The sequence below is a fragment of the Paroedura picta genome, chromosome 1 (assembly GCF_049243985.1).
Source record: "Paroedura picta isolate Pp20150507F chromosome 1, Ppicta_v3.0, whole genome shotgun sequence".
NCBI classification, from domain to species: domain Eukaryota; kingdom Metazoa; phylum Chordata; class Lepidosauria; order Squamata; family Gekkonidae; genus Paroedura; species Paroedura picta.
In genome coordinates, this window is record NC_135369.1 from 195,485,888 (window position 1) to 195,504,165 (window position 18,278).

General features: G+C 47.0%; 1 protein-coding gene across 2 annotated transcripts in view; it reads left to right on the forward strand.

Annotated features, from left to right (window-relative positions):
- Positions 1-18,278, forward strand: part of SNAP25 (synaptosome associated protein 25) — a 73,669-nt gene that overhangs the window by 29,393 nt on the left and 25,998 nt on the right. For both annotated transcript variants that reach the window (XM_077315872.1, XM_077315863.1), the window contains exons 2-4: positions 4,028-4,163; positions 4,490-4,531; positions 13,447-13,495. In XM_077315872.1, the coding sequence (XP_077171987.1) occupies positions 4,092-4,163; positions 4,490-4,531; positions 13,447-13,495 (163 nt within the window). In that variant the 5' untranslated portion in view covers positions 4,028-4,091. The remainder of the gene's footprint in view (positions 1-4,027; positions 4,164-4,489; positions 4,532-13,446; positions 13,496-18,278) is intronic.

Consider the following 18,278-nt stretch of genomic DNA (forward strand, 5'->3'; position numbering starts at 1 on the left):
ACCCAATTTATATACAATCATGAACAAGGGGCCTTCACACCACTGGTCGTTTTCGGTTTAATTTCTATGAAATTTAATTTCTATGAAATTTCTATGCATCGTTTTATGACTGGGGGTCACCACAACAGAAGGAACTGGATTAAAGATAGTGGCATGAGGAAGTTTGAGAACCACCCATCTGAAGAGTATCAGGTCCTGTTTAGGAGTCCTTAGACTATCTCTTATGATCAAGGGCTTTGTGATTGTCTCCTTGACCAACCTGAATCTGTTTTACATACAATACTTTCTTCTTGCCCATTATTTCCTAAACAACGTTCTTTCTTGTTAGGTCACCTTTTGCAGATGAATAAATCCCCTGCTCATGGCACCCAGAAGGCATTAGGGGATTATCTCCTGAACGAACGGCAGGTGTAGCAGAACCTGTGGTGGCCCCTTGTGCTCCCAGAAAGAGCACAAACCCAAAATACGGCAAGTGAGAGGATTCACAAAACGTTCACCGTTGCTCGGCAGTTGTGGGTACTGAGTTTTTCCTAGAGGAAATTTTGTTGAGTTTTAAAACCAATTTTTTTTTACTTTTACTTTGTGTTATATATCTTGTATTCTAATTTCATGTAGCAACAGTTCTATATGCTGATAAAGATTTACCAACTGGCTGATAAAGCAGACTAGCTTCTCCCTCAGAGAAACCTGTTCTAAACTCCCTTTATTCTAGCACAAGCTTTGTTAGACGTCTGTTCTTCTCACTCGTCCTTCCAGCTGTCTGCTCAATTAGGCCATTCTCTTCTTCTTTTGTATCAGGTAATCCTGACTCAAGGGCTGAAGTTTGGGAATATTCAGGGCTCTGTTGTGTATCAGGCCGTCGGGTGTTTCTGTGCTGTGGCCAGCTTTGGAGGAGAAGTTCTGGGTGTTCAGGATCGGGCACGTGCCTGTTTTTCATTGGATTCGGTACTCCACCAAGGTTAAAACGGCCCCCTTGGGAAAGAGAAGGGAATCAGCTTTCTTCTTCATGATTGCAGGAAGCTGGCATCTGTGTGCCTATCAAGGCGGGTGACTAATCGCCCCCAGATAGATCAGCATCACCTTGAACAAGCTGTGAGCGTACCGAGGCCACAGTTAAAACAATTTGCTGGTGGTCACTCATCAAAAAGCATTTCGAAAGGAACCAGCATTGACGTCCAAGTCATCAGGGCTTTCCCGCACATTGGTCTGTATGGCAAAGTGCAAGAAATAATCACCACTCACCAGCACTCCACACCTCTCGAGCTGTCTCGGATGTTTCTGGGCTCTTTTCATGAGTCTTTGACTCACTGCCGGAAATGTGAGAAGAGAGAGCATGGCTGATTGACACGTGAACTTCTGGTGACTGCCGAAAATTATTATTTTTTAAAAATAGACTTATTCATTTAAATGCCTATCCAAATCTTCATAGAGGCACAGACAACCACAGCCAAGGCGCGTGTCTGCCTATTTGTTGCTCCTGGCATGCTTCTTTGCCTCCATACCTTTCTTATGCTGGTGGCCTGCTGGTTGTCCACCGGGGCATAGCGCTTGTTAGGTTGGTGAATTCACTTTTTGGGATTCACCAACTCACATTTTAAAATGGCGGATGTAGTGAGCAGTTTGCTGGCCAGACATGGGAGATTGGCAACGTCATGTGGAACGGCTGGAATATAGAGTCTTCAGATGGTAAGCATGACGCTAAATTTATGGCATGCAGAAAAGCCCATCAGAAAAGATCTGTTGAGGAGTTCACTAAGCCAGAGGTTGCCTTCCAAGGGCATCTTTAAAACCCCTGAGCTCTTAATCAGGCAGGTGTGGATATTTTAATTAACTAAAGCAGGTCAGCTACTACAGCAAAGACATCTGTTCTGGACTCTCTTTATTCTGCTTAGCACAAGCAGAAGACATTTTTGAAGACAACTTCTAGCTTAGTGGACTCCTGAGCACATATTTCCGGATGACTTGGGCATCAGTGGCACTTCAGCAGCCTCTAGCAAGGGTCCCCAACAGGGTGCCTGCAGGCCCAGGGTGCCCCTATTGGCCACTGGAGATTTGTTGGGCTCTGCAGGTTTTTAAATTTAGAAAAGCAAACATTGCTTTGGCAGCACTGGCTTTAGAGCGAAATGTGGGTCAGATCAGAACTGAATCTGGCCCTGACCTAAGAAAAGAAAATTAAAACTGAAAGAATTTATATGCTTATTTTAAACGGCCATACTGAAGGCATATATTGGAGGGTCAGGCGAGAGGCTCCTGTTATCATAACGTCAAGAGAATGTCAGGCAAAGATTTTGATGGCTCTAGGGGAGTGGTCCCCAACCTTTTTATCACCGGGGACCAGTCAATGCATGACAATTTTACTGAGACCCGGGGGGGGGGGTAGTCTTTTGCCGAGGGATGTCACAGCCACCTGAGCCACTTGCTTTCCTGCCGGCACCCCTGACTTCCTGCCGCCCGCTGGGGGGCGCTGCCAGCAGCAGCTGCACAGTGCCACTCCGAGGGGGAGCCCCAGCCATGGCAGCCGCCGGAGAGCACCAAAGGTGAGCCGGCGGGCAGCCCCCGAGGCAGCAGCCAAGGAGGAGGACGAGGAGGAGCCGCAGCCTGGTACCGACTGATCCACGGACCGGTCCCAGTTCCGGTCCCCGGACCGGGGGTTGGTGACCACTGCTCTAAGGGACTTCTTAAACACTTTGCAGGAAGTGAAGGGAGAGGGATGAACAGCTGGAAGTAGGGATGCATGGCTTGGCTTGGCCTCCTCGGTGATCACCAAAGCCCAAGGTGGCGCTTAGGAGGCCAGCACCACGGTGCGGAGAGGAGAGGCGGCTGGTGCGCCTTGGGCTTCAGTGATCGCCGAGGCAGCCAAGCCACACATCCCTAGCTGGAAGCAATCCAAGTGTGAACCATGTGCAATTTTTTGCCTAAAATAAACATGTGGTGTGCTACTTATTGTGGGAACTTGTGTGTCCCCCTTCCTAATCAAAGCCTTACAACCGCCAAGGTTTCAGGTGCAGAACCTTTTGAGATTGTTGATCAATATGACAACGATCGCTAATGTTTACTTGCATATTGTCAGCAGGTCTGCCATTCCGGGATGGGGGACTCCTGGAGGTTGGGCAGCAGGGATGGGGGATGGTGGAATTGGGGCGGGAGCTCTGGGGGGGTCTTGCTTTAGAGCCTGCCCACCCTAGCTGCTGTTTTCTCCAGGAGACTTGACCTCCATAGTCTTCAGTTATTTTAACTCCAGCAGGTTGGCAACACTAATTTTCAGTGATGGAAATGTTATAATACTGGTCAAAAAATTCAGCGTCATCTAAGGCTGGCAGGTTCCTCCTGAGGGAGGAGGACACATCGGGAGTAGCAGGGAGACCTAGCTGACATGTCTATGTCACTGCCCAGATGAGCCAGAAGGGACATCACCATGTCTGGACCATCAGGGTGACGCTCTGGTATTTGGGCAAAAGCTCTATGGTGAATCTGGCTTCTACCAAACATTAGAGCATGACTCTGATGGCCCCAGTGTGACTAGGTCCCTTCCGGGTCACGTGGGCAGTATCGTAGACATGTGACTGCATGCTGGATGGATCTCCCTCTTTTTCAGGGTTGGTTTCTCCCCACGCCCACTGGCCAGCTGACTGGTGGCAGGGAGGAGGGGCCTAGCAGTGCCTCCACTGGGGGGAGGGTCTTGCAATCTCAGTGGCATCTCAAAGACCAAGCTTTTGTGAATCACTGCTCTCTTCTTCAGATCATTCTGGGAATTCTTATGAGAGAGGGGGGCTGCTGGGACAAAAAGGTTTGGTGTGAATTCTGTCATTAATCTTTCTAGCATAAATTATCTGTGTAAGCAGAAAATAGAGGAGTGTAGGTAGAAGGGATGGGTTTGTATCCCATCATGTCGGTTCTTTGTTGAGCTCCTGATCTGAATATTGGCCTAGTTTGGCAGCTGCTGTTATGTGCCGTGATGCACCACAGTGCAGAGGGTGAGGTGTTTGACTTCATTCCTGCTAAGTTTGTTCTTTGTTCTTTATCGCAGACTTGGGAGCCGGCCGAAGGCAGACGCTTGACTCGAGGCCTCTGCCCACACCCGCACAGCCAAAATGGCCGAAGATGCCGACATGCGCAATGAGCTGGAAGAAATGCAGCAGCGTGCTGATCAGATGACCGATGAGGTGAGGAACTTGGGGACAGTTGTATGCCTCGTTATTACATCCTGCTGGGAGTGATCAGTAACATTTCCAGATATGCCAGGGTCCTGCTGCATTCGCTCTGGGGTCTCATTTGTTCCTAGGGGGACCCTGATCAGGGGGAAAGATGATATCAAAGTGTTTTAAATAAATTGGAAAAAAGTGTTTAAAATAAATGATATCCTGCTAGATTGGGGAAAGAAGCAGACTTCTCTATCTTTCCACATGCTTAAACTTTGCATATTTATTGCTGAAATCTGTCTTCCAACACCTGTGTTTTGTTTCCCCCTCTTCTTCCTTCTCCCTTGCAGTCACTCGAAAGCACCCGTCGTATGCTGCAGCTTGTTGAAGAGGTAAGGATTTCATGCTCTTTGCGAATGTAAACAAGCTAGGCTTCCTGGCTTGCCAAGGTTAATGCTTTCTCAAGTTCTGCCGGAAGCAAACCTGGTTTCATCTCAGCATCCCTCAAGGTTCTTGGATCTAGGCGGGGACCTTCCTGAGCCACGGCCCGTTGGTTTGGCAAAGAACTTACTGAGCTTTTCCAATCACAACTTTTAAGCTTGTTTTGAGCCCTCACAATGCATACAAGTGATGGTTTTGGGAGCCCTGCTTATTGCAGTGAAATGCTTCCTGTAGCTGCTGCTTTACCCTTGTGTGCAAGAAGCAGACCTGAACACACATAAGCTGCCTTCTACTGAGCTAGACCGATGCCAGTGCTGTGTGCTCTGGACTAGGGCCAGCCCTTCTGAGCCTGCAGGCACATCTGAAATCCTGGCATGGTGGGCGCAGCAGTAACTTGGCTGCCACAGGAGGTGGGATCATCCACAAATTTATGTTATATACTATATTTATGTTATATATTATCTATGTTATATATTAATTCGTTTCATGTATCCCCCCCCCCTCCAATGTCGTATGCAAACTGCCCTGAGCCATATGGAAGGGTAATATAGAAATCAAATAAAGAAACAAATAAATAAATAAAATTGATGGCTGCAGTTTAACTTCAATAGTGCCGTGGAGATCCATGGGTTGTAGTGCCCCTGGCAACTAGTGCCAAAGCAACATTAAAAAAAAATCTGCACAGCCGACTAAATCCCCAAAAGTCCATCAGAAATCTCATTGGGAAAAAGTCCTGCCTGGCCCCACTCACTTCCTAAGAGCAGCCATGTGCTCTGTGCTGGGGACTCCAGCTCTAACGGCAAGACATCCCCACTTCACAAGGATGGCAGGCCTCATATCTTCACATTAGCACAGTTGAAATGTTAAGACCAGCAGCGAGCAGCAATCTTTTGTGGCCTTTGAAAAGCCCTTTGAAGTGGTCAGAAAGCGTCACACATTTCGTGTGTACTTGCTCACTGCAGTGTTGTCAGGTAGGACAATATTGTTTTTGTTGCGGTGCTGATGAAACTAGGACTGGGCAAGAAATGGGAAAATGTGGTTTGGTTCCTGGTTCATGGTGGGCTCAGTCCAGGAACCACAAACTGTCAACAACTTTTAGCAGCCCAACCAACTGGCTTGCTTTGCAACCTGGTCGGATGGATCCTGTGCATGCGAGAGATGACCAACTCTAAGGCAAACAGAGTTTTATACCCACAGTGAAATGTGCTTGGTTTTCAAGGTGCCTGACAGGACTCAAACTTTTCTTCTGCTGCTTCCCTCCAATGTAGCAACTCACCTGAATCTGCTGAACAATAAACAATTTCCAACAGAGATAACCACCTTCTCTGCGAAGTCTTGTAACCACCAATATTTCCCAATCTCCAGATTACTAAGTAAATAATTACTGCTGGAACGATCAAAGTTCCAAAGGAAATGCAAGGAGATGCTCTTCCATGGGGCAAGTGGCTGGGGCCAAATGAGGGACAGAATATCAAAATGGCTCCCCCACCTCTCCTTCCCCCTTCCCCACCAGAAGAAATCAGAATGGGAAGCAGTTGTGTAACCCCATAAATCTAATTGCTGGAGCTCTACCCCTGTCCATACATTATTAATAACAACTACTAGTCTGTGTATTGTTTTTATGGTAATGTTTTATGGTTTCAATTTTTGTACAATTTCGTGATGTAAGCTGCCTCAAGCCTGCTGTACAGGGAGGGGTGGCCTAGAAATGAAATACATATATTAATGGGGTTGATTTTTCTGCAGGAACATTCAGAGAATTTGTATACTACTAAGGCTGATTCCACATGGGCTCATATGGGAGTGGGGCTCATCCCTCCTTCTGCATGACGTTGACACTGGGCCACCTCCCTCCCGGGCCTGGTACGCATTAGGCTGCTGTTGCCCCATTTTGACGGAACATGGATATTTCCACGTTCCCTTAAGCACTCTGGGGGCCAACAGCTCCTCCCTGTAAATTAGTAACAAATTAGTAAACTCCTGTCATAACATCCAAATTATGCAGCATGATCATTCTTTGCTAAAAAGGGTAATCAGTCCTTTGGGTTCAGTTGTAGTTCACAAAAACATTGGAGAAATAAAAAAAAGGTTAGTAATTCCTTGCAGACACTTTCCCAATTGTGAAAAGAAATCATGAAAAGAGACTAGATGCTTGCCCCATCCGTCTCCACCCAAGCATGGACGCCTCCCCTAAGTGACAAGGTGCTCAGTTTGTTCTTTTGTCCTGAGACCAGAGAGTTAGATTCTGAACTACATGACATACTCCTTATATCACATTACAGTCACATTGTTCCAAATAAAATAAAAGAAGAGGGGATTGTAAGTAATGTGGATATAAGAGTTTAACAAAGTTAACATAAGTAGTGAGATAAGAAACCTATGTCCTTGTTGAGTTCAGGGTATTCTATTGTTTTGAGTATTGTAACAACTTGCATTTCTGCAATCTCCCAGTGTTCTGTGCTATCTGTTTTATCTGGCCGTAGTGCTGTATTAAATAAATTTTGATTTTTTTGAATCACCCTTTCTAGTCTGTTCTTTAAGTTCCTTTGCAGTAAAACAGCTACTTTGAGGTCTTGTAAGGCTGAAGTGTTCTCCTATAGGTTTTTCAGTCCTGTGATTTTTTATGACAGATTTGTGGCCATTAATTCTTTGGTGGATAGTTTGACCTGTTTGCCCTATGTAGAGGTCAGAGGGGCACTGTTGGCATTTGATGGCATTTACAATGTTAGAAGATGAGCAAGTGAATAAGCCTTTGATGGTGTAGGTGATGTTGTTAGGCCAAGTGATTGAGTCCTTGGAGTGTCTGTAGCAGCAAAGTTGGCATCTGGGTTTGTGCAAGCTCAGGTACCAGTGTCCATATTCAAATTAGATGTTGCATCGTTGTGGGTGAGGTGTTGTTTGAGCTTGGGGGTTGTCTGTGCACAGGAAAAGGTTTGCCCCCCAACAAAGTCCAAGTGAACGCAAAACCACAGAGACTGCACCAAGGCTTGGGGCATCTCAGGTCTCCATGGCTGACAGCTCTCACAGCAAGTGACCCAGTCCTCAATTTCCTTGTCCATACCTGGCCACCAAACATAGCTGCACACAAGGGCCTTCCTTTGCATGAAGCCTGGGTGGCACTTGTGCCTTCTGCTTTTGGGGGATTATGACTCGGTTCCTCCACAGTAGACAGGCTGACAGGTGTGGACTGACAGGTGTGGACTGACAGGTGTGAAGATAGAGCCCTGGCACCCTTCCAGCCACCCACTCCATGCTCAGTTGAGGATGTGGGAAAGAGATCCTGGGTGGAGATGGCCACTATGTCTGAGGCATGGTGCGGAGGCTGAGGCAGGGACTCATTGAGGAGGATGCCACAGGCTGGTGACGGATCCACATAAACTGCAGGCAGAGGCAGGTGGCTGAGGGCTTCAGCATTCCCCATGCCCCGACCAGGCCAATGCAGCATATGGTAGTCTTTGCTATTGAGAAAAATGGACCACCACAGCATCTGGGGAGACAGGATCTGGGGAGTGGATGCCAAAGAGTGGCTTGTGGTCCATGTAAATTGTAATCTTCCAACCGTATATGTAGTCATGGAATTTCTTGACCCTAGTGATGATGGTGACTGTCCCTTTTTAGTTTTGCATATAGTTGTGCTCTATCCACAACAGAATCCATGAGCAGGAGGTGACAGGGACCTCTCTGCCATCAGGATCAGGTGGCTGAGGATGGCCCCGAGGCTGTGTGGGGAGGCATTGTAAGCAAGGATGATGGGCGGTCTCTAATAGAAGTGATTCAGGATGCTTGAAGATGATGGTAGACCCCTGTGATTGAGGCTTGGTGCTTTTTGCTCTACTTCCACTGTGCCTTCTTGTTGAACAAGCAGTGGAGCAGCTCAGCAGTGGAAGTCTTGTTGGGCAGGAAGGGGTGTTAGAAGTTGAGGAGCCCAAGAAAAGATTGTCTCGCTTGGACTTTGGTGGCAGCGCCTGCTGGAGGTCTTTGACCTTGGCAGAGGTGGGGTGGATACCGTCTACGTAGGTGCGGAATCCAAGGAACTCCATGAAGGCCATGCTGAGGTGGCACTTCCTCTTCACCTAGAGTCCAGTGGTGTGGAATCTGCACAGGACCTCATAGAGACAAGTAGTGAGTTCAGGTGTGGAGCTTCTTGAAACCAGAACATCACCAAAGTAGGGGGTGATGCCCGATAACCCCTTGAGGACATCTTCCATGATGGAAGATGCTCAGGGCCACACTTACACTGAACAGCAATTGCCAGACCTTTAATGCTCTTCAGTGTGTCACAATGGTGTTGTCAGGCTTCTGTTCTGCAAGGCTAAGCTTTGTGAAGATTTTGCTGCCGGTGAGGGATGCTAATAGGTGGCTGACTACCAGGACAGGTTACGAATTCTGCTGGAGAGCCTTGTTGATTGTGCATTTGTAGTCTGCACAAATCCGTATGTCTCCATTGGGCTTGAGCGGAATGAGAATGGCTCCTAGCTTGTTCAAGTGGTCCAGCTCTGTGTCAATCTAGGTTCCGTATGAGATCCTCAGGTTTAAACTGATTGAACCATTCAAACGATCCAGTAGCAAGATGGATCCTGTGTGTTGACCATTGCTATCCCAAGTCCCAATCGCCGTTCCCACTCTGCAAGTTTGCAACACTACATATACCACAGGGTTCATCCTGCAGGATGCCAGCCTCCAGGTAGGACCTGAGGATCCCCCAGAATTACAGTTCAGCTCCAGAATACATAGGTCAATTCCTCAAGAGAACATGATTCAAGTGGGTAGCCGTAATGGTCTGAAGTAGCACAACAAAATCAGAGTCCAAAAGCACGTTTAAGACCAAAAAAGAATTATTCAACTGACATGAACTGTCATTATTTATTTATTTATTTATTTATTTATTTATTTATTCATTCATTCATTCATTCATTCATTCATTCATTCATTTATTTATTTATTTGCATTTTTATACTGCCTATTCTTTACAGCTGTGGGCAGTTTACATTGAACATTGCATAAATTTACATGAGACATCATAATAATCTATAACAATATACAAGTTTCAATAGAACATCACAACAATCTATCAAGTAACAGTTTACAACACAATATGAATAACAACAACACTGGGGAGATCAAATTATTCAGTCATAGAAGGGTGTCTGGGGGGGGGTGGCAGATGTTCCAAATCGGTCAGCCTCAAGCGAATGCCTGGTGGAGGAGCTCCCGTTTGCAGGCCCTGCGGAATTGAGGACGTTCGGGCAGGGCTCTGATCTCCTCAGGTAGCTCATTCCACCAGGTAGGGGCCGGGACTGAGAAGGCTCTGGCCCTTGTTGAGGTCTGACGCGCTTCTCTGGGGCCAGGGATCTTCAGGCAGTTGGAGGTGGCAGAGCGTAAGGCTCTTTTGGGAGGGAGGCGGTCTCTCAAATACACTGAGCCCAAACCGCGTATGATGGTCAGTTCATAGTTTGTGGAAGAGTGCTCGCACTCAAAAGCTCACGCCTTGAATAAATCTTTGTTGGTCTTAAAGGTTCTACTAGACTCTGATTTTGTTTTGTTGTGCCACACAGAGTGAGTTACAGTAGTCTAGCCTGGAAGTGACAGTTGCATGGATCACTGTGGCTAGGTGTTCCGGGGCCATGTAGGTTGCTAGTAGCTTTTCCTGGGATAGGTGGACATACAGTAGTGACACCCAGTGGAACAAATACCTGCTCGAGCTCTGATCCATGCCTCCCCCCCTCAAACACATGCATGCACATGCACACATGCACACACACACACACAAACAGGCACACATAGAGTCTTTCTCCCTCCCTCCTTCCCTGTTCTCCCAGGAGGGCCTCAGCCTGTGTTGCAGCATGCGGCCTAGTCCTCAGAGGTCTGGAGGGCAGTGGCCTGGCTGCCAGGAGCTGTGCAGCCTTTTCTCTGGCTCCACCCGAGACCTTTGGGGTAGTGATGTGGCTTCAGCAAGCCATGTGGCCTTTGCCCTGGCCCCCAGAGACCTCCAAGGTGGTGCCTCAACTTTGGCCTGCTGTGTGGCCTCTGCCCAAGTCCCCAGGGGCCTACACCTCCATCAGCCACCTCTCTTCCTCCCGCTCGTGTGGCTGGTACCCTGGACTCTGCCTCCTCTGGCCACCTCCCTTTCTGCCTCCCTGCCTCTACTGGCACCCTCCCTGGGGCGGGACTATGGATGTCATGTCTGTACCCATTTCCATACCAGGAGGCATGCCAGAAGATTTGTTCCACATCAAAAAGCCTGGCGTGCTACTTTGCTGACCTGCGCCTCCCGAGTAAGGTCACACCAAAGTTGAAGGTCACACCAAAGTTTCTGACTATCTGTGCAGTCTGAAGCTGCACTCTGTCAAGACAAGGAAACTGTGCTTCCTCGTCTGGTTGTTTCCTTCCCAGTCACAGGACCTCTGTCTTCAGAGGATTGAGCTTCAGGTGGCTCCACTGACACCAGTCTGTCATGGCCTCCAGGCATTTGGCCAAAGAATCAGGAGGTGTACCTGGCCAACCATTCTTGAGCAGATAGAGCTGGGTGTCATCCACATATTGGTGACAACCCAGCCCATACCTCCTAACAAGCTGGCCTAGGGGGCGCATAAAGGTGTTAAATAGGATCAGGAAGAGAACTGCAACCTGTGGAACCCCACAGTGAAGTGCAACTGCTCTTCCCCGATTGCAGCCCTCTGACCCTGACCTTGGAGGAAGGAGACCAGCCATTGAAAAGCTTACCTTGTATCCCCGCATTGGTGGGGTGGTAACCTTGAAGCTTATGATCTGCTAAGTCAAACACTATGGTATGATCTAACAATACCAGCAGTGCCGATCCACCTCAGTTGTCATCTTTCCATTTCATGGCCAGGCTGGAAGCCAGACTGGAATGGGTCCAGTACTGAAGCTTTCTCAAAGTGCTTCATTAACTGGACAGCAGCTGCCCGCTCCACCACCTTCCTCAGATATGCTATGTGTGAAACAGGGTGATAGTTTGTGGGGTCCTGAAATTTAGAGTTGGTTTCTTCAACAGAGGCTGTAGAACCTGTCTACTTTGGTCTGCTTGAGCTCCCTGAAGCATTCAAAAAGCTCCTCCAAATGTGGCTAAGGGGCTTCCAGTTCTTGTACTGTATGATCGTAGCGGTATGATAAGATTTTATCTGCAAAGAAGCTTGCCAAGGCCTCACAGCTAAGTGTCAATTGTATACCATTTAAGCACCCCACTTTGAGGGTGGTAAGAGATGAAATCACCCTAAATAATTGTGCTGGGTGAGAGCCTGCAGATGCAATGGAGGTCATGTAGAAGTAACCTTTTGCTACCTTCACTGCCATCTCTAAGATTTCATACATGACCTATGAGATGTTCTTGTTACTTCATTGCAAGTTTTCTTCCAAACTTACTCTAGCTGTCTCAGCTCCTGCTTCCTACCTTTCAGCTCCTCTGTGTACCAGGGGGCTGGCTTGAGGTGGGGTCAGAGAGGGCACTGGGCATGATTTCATCGATGGCTGCCAATAGCTGGTTATTGACCAGGTCATTGAGTGAATCACTGGTGGTCACACAAAGCATTCCAGACTCCATTTGCATTTGTTAGTCTTCACAGGAGCGCATAAATCAGCCTTCCGCCTGCACAGGAAGGGGATGGGATATGGAGCTGGGCCTGGAAGGACAGAGTTCACTGCCATCAGATCCACACCCACTCCTGCGACAAAGATCGGATCCAGGGCATGGAAACATACCATGAGCAGCACTAGGTCTGGGTTCTGACTAGAGTCTGGTTCTGCCACATGAACACGAAGGTTTCCCAGGACAAGGATCCCGGGGTGACAGAGTGCCCACTTCCAGAAGGCCCGGCTGGATATCTGCTAGTGAAGAAGGCAGGCGGTACACTAGCCAGATTGCCAAGTCCTCCACCCTACTCCACTCCAGACCAATGGATTCAAGTCCTGGTTTGTTGGCACTGGGAGTGCCCTGTAGGAGTAAGCCTCCCGGACCAGCATTGCAAACTGCCCCCCACCGACCCAAGGTCCAGGACTGATGATGGACCAAGTAACCTGGGGGATCTAGGGTGACACTTTCACCCTCTCACATGCCAGGTCTATCTTGTGTTCTGCAAAATATGCTTGCGGAACAATGGTATTATTATTAATAGACCTGGCGTTATACAACAGCAGTGTTGGAGTTGGGTTAACTCCCTTAGCCCCTCCACCTGCAACTCTGGGGTGTCATCCAGGTGTCTCACAAGAGTCACCAGCACGTACTGCCAGCTGCCCTGTTCTGGCTGCTATGACTCACCTCTGCTGGTGTGGTTCATTTCTGCTTGCAGCACCTACCCATTCTGCACATGGGGGGTGAGGGGACACCTTTGGAGCCAATGGCCTGCCCACCTACCCAGCCTTGACCCTGATCTCATCCCAGAAGGTGGAGCATGGACAGCTTCTGTCTTGAGTGTGTGTCCACTGCTTGAATGGTGGTCGAATGGCCTTTCTTCCTGATTCTGTCCACCCATTTTGCTTTATTTCCTTTCTTTCACCTGTCTATGCCTGCTAGCCCTTCCTATTCCTCTTCTTCCTGTGCACCTCTTTCATTGATTTCAAAATGCAACTTCTCATGCCATGAGGCTACACTAAAAATTCCAAATGAAAACACTCCCTCCCCCACACACCTTCCATCTTCATGGTGCATGCCTAATGTTATCACTGCAATGAGAAACAAATTTCTTTCACACTGTTTGTTTATGTGACCGCTTCCTTATCCCTTTCACTGTTGATCTTTGGTCTTCTTGATTTTTGTTTCTGTATTGAGGACATCTTGTTCCCTCACTAATTTCTTTCTTTCTCTGTCTCTGTCTCTTTGTCTCATTTTGCATCTCTTTCTGGAACGTAGAGCAAAGATGCTGGTATCAGGACTTTGGTTATGTTGGATGAGCAAGGAGGTAAGTTCAGATATTTTGCCTAAAACGTTAAAAAGAATAATTTCTAAATTGATGATCTGTTGAAAGAGACTGACACACATGTGGCAGAATATTTGTATGGGTTAGATTATGGAAACCTAAAAAAACCCAAAACAAACCAACAGTGTCGTGAAATGAATGGTAATTATTTAGTGGACTATGAACCAAATTCTTCAACTGTAGATCAAAGGCAGAATTAATATTTTTGTGATTGCAGCTGGTATGTTGGGATACCTGACCAATGTTTTCTTGGATGGTCAATCACTAATGGTACATTTCTGTGCACCAAAATGAGCAGTGATCCGACTAGATACATGCAGCTTGGATGTTTTTTATACATGCTATTGTATTCCATGCACAATGTATGTAACATATGAAGTGGTTTATACTTTGAAGTGTTTAGAATTAAAATGCAAAGAAATACTGTGAGGTTCTTTTCACAACCAAAGGCTGCTTCTGTTTAGAGCTTCTAGAGAACCAGGTTAGATTCCCTGCTCCTCCTCTGCAAAAAGGCCTTGGACCAGTGACTGCTCTCCCAGAACTCTCTCAGCCTCACCTACCCCACCACCTGTGGTGGGGAGAGGAAGGGAAGTGGCTTTGAGACTCCTTAAGATACAGAAAAGGGGAAGGTCAGGCAGCCTTCTTTTAATCTTTTACTAAATGAGAAGCAAAAACTGCATCTTCTTGCATCTTGTTCACTATGCAAGCCATTTATAAAAGTTGCCGTATAACACTTAGGCATCACACATTCAAGCCCTAAGCAGATAAAGAGTAAATGGCCAGAGTCTACCCAGGACATAGATGAGGTCCAGCTTGGGGGCGGCTACTACTACGGTCATGCATGGATGTTCCTACGCCCAAGACTCTCTTTCTGCTTGTCCAAAACAGGAAAGAGCAAATGTGGCATGCCCTCTTACTATGCCGCACTCTCTGCAAGTAGAGGCTGTGCCATACTCTTTACCTAGTCGAAGAATGGCATTTCCTCCAGCAATGGGAAAAAGGGGGAATTGAACCCAAACGGAATTGAATTTAGATTCAGGTGGGTAGCTGTGCTGGCCCGAAGCAGTAGAACAGAGTTCTGGGTAATAAACTTTGTTTGTCTTAAAGGTGCCCCTTCACTTATTCAATTAAATTAGGAACTCATTCATTGAATTCAATTAAGAAGCTAAAGGTTAAGGAGATCTGAATATGTAGGTCCAATGATTCTGTTAGACAAATTTAAAAAACACAAATATAACAACAATTATATTCTCCGGTTCTTATTGTCACTTATTAATGTGACCTAGGGACCTTAAAATATGAATTAATTTTGGAAAGCAATAGGTTAATTTTTAAAGAAATGGTTTCAAAAATCCATCCATGTACATGGCGAGTTCAAGAATGGAACTCCATCGTGAGACAATAGGTCTCCGAGGAATACTAGCTGCACCCTGATGAACTCCTGGCAAGAGATAAAATTGTGGGATTCTGTTTCCATTGTCCTGGAGAAGCACAGAGCCTTCTCATAGGTCTGCATCTACTTCTCTCTTAACCTTAATAATAAGATCCTCAGAGATTTCTCTGTAGTGGGAGCTGCTATTCATTTGTCTGTATGCTTCCTTAATGCAATCTTTCCTACCCCACAACCCCCTTAACTGCAGGTTTAAAAATCCCTCTCGGATGTATTAATATTATGCCAGATGGATACTTTGGATTTGCTGCAATTTGTATATCAGTCAATGAAGCTTTTGATTTGACTACAACTTTGGATCTTCTTAACCTTCAGGTTTTTAAATTCCGAGAATTCGATTTCCATTTTGCTGCTCTGTTGACTCAAAAATGTATTTTCCCCTCCTTAACTGTTCTGCAGTAGCATTCCATGAATCCCCTAATGAATCATTCTAATCATGGATGAAGCGGAGGCTTGGGAATTCCTGCAGACAGGAGGGATTCCTTCCCACACTTCCTTCAACTAAAGCCCAAAGTACCCCCTGAAATACTGCTCCCGAGGGGAAGGGGAGGCTTAAGAGCAGGGAGGAACTGGACTTAGCTGTGGGAAGAGGCAGGCTGTCCCTGGAATCCTCCGCTATGACACATGAACTGAGGTCAATCAGGGATTCATTCCAAGGACTGAGAGTAGCTCAGTAGGTGAAGGTCCCTTCTGTGGCCCAGCAAGGCCCAAAGGCTTGTGGGTCAACCTACTGTCTAATAGGGACATGGCACATAGGAGGAAAGATGGAACTCGTGGAAAACAACTTGAGTTGCTCTTGAGGGCATCTTGGATGGTTGCCCTTCAAGGGACAAGCTTTTCTCAAGTCCAAGGCTGCTCCTAGGAATGCTGTGGTCACTGCACTGTGTTAAATGTCCTTTAGCTGAATCAATAACTTTTTTTTTTTAAATAACTTCTCAATTTTTAAAAACAGAAGAATTGTTATTTCTTGCTTGCATCCAGTGAGCCCACAATGCTTCTCAGACCTGCCTGGTGTTTGTGCCATGTGTCACACTCACAAATGTTTCTGCCAAAGTTCTGGTTGTGTTAACCGTGCTGTGTGATCTTTTTTCAGATGATCCCTGAGAACCAAAGTTATTGAGCAGTATTAGGTGTGATGTAGATCAAGATGGTGGCATGGCCCATTTAAGCAATCTTCATTTAATCACAAAGGACATCACATCCCTTTAGGTTTCCCCCTCTGTTTTTAGGTTTCCCTTACCTGGCCGGGATGCCTTCACATATAATTTACGAGGCAAAGGCAAGATAAAATCCATCTCCTGTAGCATGGAACAGAGTTTATTCTGGGACAAAAAGTACAGATGTTTGGGAGATCACCGATAAAGGTGCAGCAATGACCAAGATGTGGATCCACAATAAGTTTTTCTTCCAGACTTGCTCATGGTCATAAGAGGGACAATGCCAGTTTCAGATGCAGGGTAAATGATCGGGGGAATAAAAGCATCCATTCATTCAGAAGGGCTTGGACCAGACAAGGGAACCCACACTGAAGACTCTTTTCCTGTTTTAGAATTATTAGCTGCATCAAGCATTCTGGCCTGACACTTCTGTGCTTCTGTCCTGTCAATGGTCCCTCAGCAGCACGAGCAGTCGAAATAGAAGCGGCTGGAATGGCACCACAGCCTCCCGGGGCTTTCCCTGAGCTGACGTTGTCTTCCAGTGGCTGGCTCCAGGGCAGATCTACATTAGCCCTCCTAGCAACAGAATTCAGGCCCTGGGCATCCCTTCATCCCGCTGCCAATAATTGTAGAAGAACGTATGAGTTTACCAGGGTGAATATTTCACTCGAATCTGACCTAGTCAGATGCCTGAAATTCAAGCTTACTCCCTCAAATCATCACTCACCTTGCATGGGTAAGATCCTAGTTTCTGTCCTTAGCACCTCTCTTTGAAGGATTTCAAATAACTGTTGACAGAAGAAGAAGAAGAAGAAGAAGAAGAAGAAGAAGAAGAAGAAGAAGAAGAAGAAGAAGAGTTGGTTCTTATATGTATCTCCTTCTTTACAAGTCTCCTTTTTTACAAGAGACTCATGCGGCAGAAAACTCATGATGAAGCAGCAAGAACATCCTTCTGCAGGTTTATGAAGGCCTATGAGATGGCAGTGAAGGTAGCAAAATGAGTTTTATGCCACTGAAATGGCATCCGCCAACTCTCACCTGGCACAATTATTTAAGGCAATTTGGACTCTCACCGTCCTCGAGGAAGGGCACCAGAATAGTAGCAAATTGGACTTAGGTTGTGAGGTAGAAGAAGAAGAAGAAGAAGAAGAAGAAGAAGAAGAAGAAGAAGAAGAAGAAGAAGAAGGAGTTGGTTCTTATATGTTGCTTTTCTCTACCCAAAGGAATCTCAAAGTGGCTTCCAGTCGCCTTCCCTTTCCTCTCCCCACAACAGACACCCTATGAGGAAGGTGGGGCTGAGAGAGACCTGATATTACTGAAGAAGAAGAATTGGTCCTTATATGCCGCTTTTCTCTACCCAAAGGAGTCTCAAAGTTGCTTACAGTCGCCTTCCCTTTCCTCTCCTCACAGCAGACACCCTGTGGGGTGGGTGAGGTTGAGAGAGCCCTGATATTCCTGCTCGGTCAGAACAGTTTTATCAGTGCTGTGGCGAGCCCAAGGTCACCCAGCTGCCTGCATGTGGGGGAGTGCAGAATCGAACCCAGCTCGCCAGATTAGAAGTCCGCACTCCTAACCACTACACCAAGCTGGCTTTTTTGAGGACAAAGTTTTGTCACTCCACCATGATCTTTCTACCACGATTGATACAGAACATGAACTAGAAGCTCTGTAGCCATCATGGGGGATAACGTTTGATAGCTTCAGGCAGCATTCGTTAACTGATGTGGACAAGGTGCTGATGAGGGCAATGACCCATCCAGTGGACCCCTGCCCATGATGGTTGCTCAAATCAGGCGACCAATGGATAGGAAGCCCTTTGAGGGATATTCTCAATCTTTCCTTGTCATCTGGAGAGTTTCCTGAGGGGCTTAAGGGGGCAGTGGTTCACCCTCTTCTGGAAAAAAGAAAACACTGCTGGATCTGCGGTTCCCCGCCAGCTACTGCCCGGTCTCGCATTAAGCATTTCTGGGCAGGGTGGTCGAGAGGGCCGCTGCAGACCAGCTCCTGACATTCTTGGTGGAAGCTTCAGCCCTGGACTCATACCAGTCAGGCTTCCATCCTGGCCACGGGGTGGAGACAGTGCTGGTCGCCTTGATGGATGATCTCTGGCACCAGCTGGATCAGGGCAGTTTGGCTATCCTTGTGCTTTTAGACCTGT